Source organism: Mytilus edulis, chromosome 7, assembly GCF_963676685.1.
Source record: "Mytilus edulis chromosome 7, xbMytEdul2.2, whole genome shotgun sequence".
Lineage (NCBI taxonomy): Eukaryota > Metazoa > Mollusca > Bivalvia > Mytilida > Mytilidae > Mytilus > Mytilus edulis.
In genome coordinates this window covers 44,803,672-44,809,334 of record NC_092350.1, presented here as the reverse complement: position 1 = coordinate 44,809,334, position 5,663 = coordinate 44,803,672, and the positions used below count along the sequence as shown (strand labels likewise).

The window sequence follows — 5,663 nt, the reverse complement described above, 5'->3', positions numbered from 1 at the left end:
AGCTATCAAACACATGATTAACCCCGTTACAATGATTTTGTACTTGTCCAAAGTCAGGAGCGTGTATTTCGGTGATTGTCGTTTGTTACAGTCTTAAATATATGTTTTTAGTTTATTGTTTTGTCATAAATCAAATCTTTCGTTAGCTCGTTTTAATGAGTATATACGGGAATATTTGATAAATTGTGACAAATAATTTTAAATAAGGATATATAAATTGTTCAATTCCTTTTCTTAATTGTCAATTTTAAGATGGTGATGTTCTCTTGTAACCAACTTATGATGTTTATATATTTCAAATTGTTCCATAAACTCGTGTATGTAACATTTTTTTTTTTTGTTTTAACGAAAGAAATCTCTGTATTACTCAAAAATTATCACAACTAGGTTTTTTATATCACAAACTAGTCAAAACATTTACTAAATTTCATCTTCGATATTAGGACATCATTCGCAAATATAAATCAACAACCAAACATCCTCTACGTTCAGGTATTTCACATCCAATTTTGTATGGTATTATATTCAATTCAATGTACATAAATGTTGGTTATTTATCTCAAAATCTAACCAAATCTTTAAACATACTCATTCAAAAGGAATTATAGTTACGATACTGTTGTCAGGTCATTAAAGATTGCATATTTTGGCATTAATATTCACTTATAGTGTCTTTGCATCGAAAATAATCACACTTATTATAAAACCAGTTGTTGGCATGCTACGGCTTATGATTTTCTCATATATTTCATGATGGTATAATACTTAACCCCTAACGGAAGGGATTGTACTTGATTTTCTTATGATGAAGACATAATCTTGCAATCCGTTAAAATCAGGTCTAGCTGGTGAGTGCATGATAGTACCCTTCCGGAGCACCTGAGATCACCCCTAGTTTTTTGTGGGGTTCGTGTTGCTTATTCTTTAGTTTTCGATGTTGTGTCATGTGTACTATTATTGTCTGTTTGTCTTTTTTTCATTTTTAGCCATGGCGTTGTCAGTTTATTTTCGATTTATGAGTTTGACTGTCCCTCTGGTATCTTTTGTCCCTCTTCTATAGTAACTGCTAGTAGTCCTAAGTTTATTTATGTAACCGTGTCATTTTGTTAATAGTTCTAGTTTTGTCTATTCTGACATCGGACAGGAACTTTTTTAAACTGAGTTTTACTGTGCGTATTGCTGTGTGCCTATTTATTCTACATTGAGGTATATGGATTGAGAATTCATAAAACATGTTTAATCAAGCCTTGTATTTGCGTCTGTCCCAAGTTTGGAGTCTCTGGTCTTTGTTAGTCTTGTATGTGTTTTTTTAGTTCAGTTACATGTTATTGGAGTTTAGTTTGACGACCATGAACTAGTACTCATTTTTATTCCGAGGGCGAAATGTTCTCGCTGAGTTGAAGACCCATTTGTCTGCTTTTTGGAGGTTGTTGTCTCTTTGACATATTCCCCATTTACATTCTCAATTTGAGTTTTAATCGAAATAACAAGCAGGATTTTGCTATAGTCAAGTATTACAGCTGGAAATTAAGTATTTATAAAAGAACAGAGTTCCGATGCCCTTCTTGTTTCGCATATTTTATCTGTCCAATGTCAATACTTCACAAAAATAATGTGTTTGTTTTAAAAACGTTTTTAAATTTTCTTAAAGCGTTTAAGACGACAGAGCAATTTCTAAATATTTGATATTTCTAAGGAGCATAACTCATTTAAAATATTTGATCGGCAGTTGTTTTAGAAGTTGTCCGTGAAATTGTCCGTGAAATTACTGATGTTATACATTTGATAAAATTTTATCAGAAAATGGTACATGTGATAGCGCTTACAATGCAAATTTCCATATAATGAATATTTCTAAGGAGCACAACTCCTTCAAAAATGGTTGATCGACACTGATCCTCAATTGCGTCCGACCGAGCAATCATTAATATGAACCTATGATATAAGTTTAAAAAAAACATACAAGAAAGGTACACATGCAATTTTACATACATAATCATATTAATATTACTAAGCGTCAGAACTCTTTTAAAAAATAATTGATCGGCATCGATTATCGAACTCCTCCGAAACATCGCTGATATAAATCTAAAACTGTCATAAAAATCTGACGAGAATTGTACTCATGAGAGAACTAACGATGCAATATTCTATAAATTTAATGTTTCCAAGGGGCAGAACTCTTTAAAAAAAACGATTCATTGCCACTGATTTCCGCATTCATTCGAGACATTGCTGATATAAACCTTTGAAATAAGTTTTACAAAACTCTAGGTAGCATTGTACATGTGAAGTCGCTAACAAGACCGGACGTATAGACGCACCAAACTGACCACCGACCGGTATTTCTATGTTCACAATAACGCGTTGCGTGGGGGACAAAAGACAAAAATTCAGTTACAAAATAAAGACAGCGTATGGTCAAGTTGAGTAGTAGCAGATAACACTTAATGAACGCCTCACACTTAAATAATAAAGTGTGGTACAATTGCCAATGAGAAAATGTAATCTCCATCGAATACAACATGTACAAAGGGACAAAGATTTAAACTATAGATCGTCATGCTGCATTCAATTTATCAATTTCATACTTCATTCCTCAAAATCATACTAAAAACAATATGAATTAATATATATATGATATACAATTATAATATATACAAATACAGATAAATTGTTAATATTTTCTACTTTCAAATTTAATACAGTATTGATTTTAACACGTCTTCGTTATGAAATTATTTAAGATCATACAAGAACGCTTGTTTCCCTGAATTTGCGACTAACATTTTATAATTTGATCTATCAACGTGTATCGCTATTGGCGACTTTAGTCCATTCTTACTAGTAAGAAGCTGTCTTATGTTTTGTCCGTTGGGAGAGATAACAATTACATTGTTCCTATTACTTCCTACTACGTAAACATTTCCATCTCCATCTACAGATATACCAAATGGGTTTCTAAGAACCATTTTATTTTCAAACACCCATTGTATGTTCCCTTGAAAGTCGATGCAGGTTACACTACCGTCGTTACAGTCGGTATAGAAAATTTTCTCTCCGAAACATGCAACGTATGACCATGAACTCATTTTAGTTTTAGTAATATTAACAATGGATTCATCATTAAGGTTTATCATTTGTATTCCTTTCTCCCCAGCACAATAAATCAACTTGTCTTCACTGTATGCTATTCCACTGTTTACTGCATTAATTTTCAATGTTTTCTTTACTTTCCGTGTTTTAAGGTCAATCAAATTAATTTGAAGTGAGTCCTCGAGATAACCAGATGTCAAAGCAATCGCGTTTTCTGCTATAATATGTGTCACATCAAATACAGGACATAAGTTCCCAATATGAAAATCCAGAGAACCATCTGGCTTATAAACTCTTATCATCTGTTCTATTGCGCAAGAAAATATCATCCTACAATCAGGCAAAAACGAACATCCAGTTACACAGGTCAGCTTTGTATCCAGGGTCTGCAGCAATGTAGGGTTCAGGCTATCGATAGTTATTGGTGTTACAGCTACCATCATCTGTGCTTGTTTATCCTTATGTTTCAGGATTAGGACATTACATGGATCTGCTGTCACCACGACATCTCCAAATTTCTGAACGGTAGATATTAAATCTTGTAAGGAGGGATTAATCTTGCACGAAAAATCAATTTGATTCGCACCCAAATTTTTTACTACTGATTGAATGTAGGCTTCGTCAACCGCGACATCTTTTTCTATATGTTTCAAAGCGAGGAACGTTAGCAGGTCTGATGCGTACTGCTTTATATTGGCAATATTTGTTTGGTATTCTGTGATATCTTTTTCCTTGTCGTTTAATGACTTCAGTAGTTGTCGTATTTTGTTACTTTCTTCCTCTTCTCTCGTTTTCAGATCTTTCAATATAGTATCCTGAAGTTTATCAAGAAGACGATTAATCCTAGCACGACTTTCTAAAACTTCTTTGTGAATTTATCTACTCTTTTTCCCGATTGACGTCAAGTTTTCTTCCCAGTTTATTCGAAGTCTTTTGATATTCTCGGCAATTTCTGACAAGGTCTGTTCGATGTCTACACAAGCATTTGAAGATTTGATGTTTCGTGTAATATCATCGATATCGGTCAATTCTTTACATTCAATGTGTGAGTCAACAACACATTTCTTGCAGCACGGACAGTCATGCTTTTTACAGAAGAGGACATATTTCTCATTGTGCCTACTACAAGAATGTGCCAATTGTAATACTTTGTTTGGCAGTTTCTGGTACTCGGCAATAGACACCGTGCCATGACTTCTTGTTCCTTTAGAAATACTATGATGATCTTTACATTCTTCACAAAGCCCTTCATCACATTCAGAACACCAGACAACTGATGGCTTGGTAATGTGGCGATAATCACAGACCCCGCAAACACTCCAGTTACTTGCCATTATTCTACAATACCAAAAATTAATACATATCCTGAATATATATGAATTTACAAACTTGTCAGGTTATTTTAAACTTTCATACACAATTTATGAAACGCGTTTAATTCAAAAGTGTTATGGAGAATTCTTATAAGATACTTTTCGGCAAAGTTCTGTTTGTAATTAATTTTGGTCCTGTATCATATCGATACGTTAATTACACTAAAATCGTCAGGATTGATATTTAACTCTGGAAATACATGGTTTATGTAAGATAATTGAAATTGACTCTAAATTTGCTTTCAGTAACTGCGAGTACTCTTAAATCGGTACGTTTTGTTGTGTTGGTTGTTTTTTGTGTGTGTTTCGAGCCGCACTTATGAATAAAGCCATTTCAAAAACAAGGAATTTTAAAAAAATACTGAATTTCGAGTAAAATTCAAAACGGAAAATTCTTAATCAAAATGCAAAATCAAAAGCTCAAACACATCAAACAAATGGATAACAACTGTCATATTCTTGAATAATTACAGGCATTTTTTATGTAGAAAATAGTGGATTGAACCTGGTTTTATAGCTAGCAAAACCTCTCACTTGAATGGAAGTCGGATACAATTCAATTATATTGACAACGATGTGTGAACAAAACAAAAAGACAACATAGGTATAAATGTCAAAAAAAGGAGTAAAGCAGTCAACATTATGTTTCTATCTTAATCACTATTAAATCAAACAAAAACGGTAAATAAACATTGGCATAATAACATGATGACGGTACGTATAAGTACAGTGCCAAGTCATATGTATCAAGGAAACACAAAAAGGCATATAGACAAAGCATATCCAACTGCTTTTTGTTTGTAATAATGTCGGTATAAAAAATTATCATTCCAGATTAAGGAAAGGAGTCTTCGAAAATATGTTTAAGTTGCCATATAATTTATGAATCTTTCTTAAGCCATGAGTTTGTTATACGTTGGTTGCTGTCATATCTATTTTTTTAATTGTTTTTCATTTTGTCATGTCAAAGCATTTGAAATAGCTTACTGTGTGGTATGGTTTTGCTCACTATTAAAAACTGTACGGTGACTTTTTTTTTTTTTTTTTTTGTATTTTTTTTTTTTTCAAGATGAAATATGTGAAATTACATAATACAGTAAAAGCGACAAGTTTTTAGTTGTAAACATCCTAGTCCCTTTGGTCTCTGTTCCTTAGGCAACCTTACTACGTCATCTAATTTTCATCTGCTAATGT

At 32.7% G+C, this 5,663-nt stretch overlaps 1 protein-coding gene across 1 annotated transcript; it reads right to left on the bottom strand.

Annotated features, from left to right (window-relative positions):
- Window positions 1-2,738: 2,738 nt before the first annotated feature.
- On the bottom strand, window positions 2,739-4,180 carry LOC139483143 (uncharacterized). Its single transcript, XM_071267177.1, has 2 exons — window positions 4,133-4,180; window positions 2,739-3,911 (listed from the first exon to the last, which is right to left on the bottom strand). Exons 1-2 carry the CDS (start codon window positions 4,178-4,180, stop codon window positions 2,739-2,741), a joined length of 1,221 nt encoding a protein of 406 aa, XP_071123278.1.
- Window positions 4,181-5,663: the final 1,483 nt, after the last annotated feature.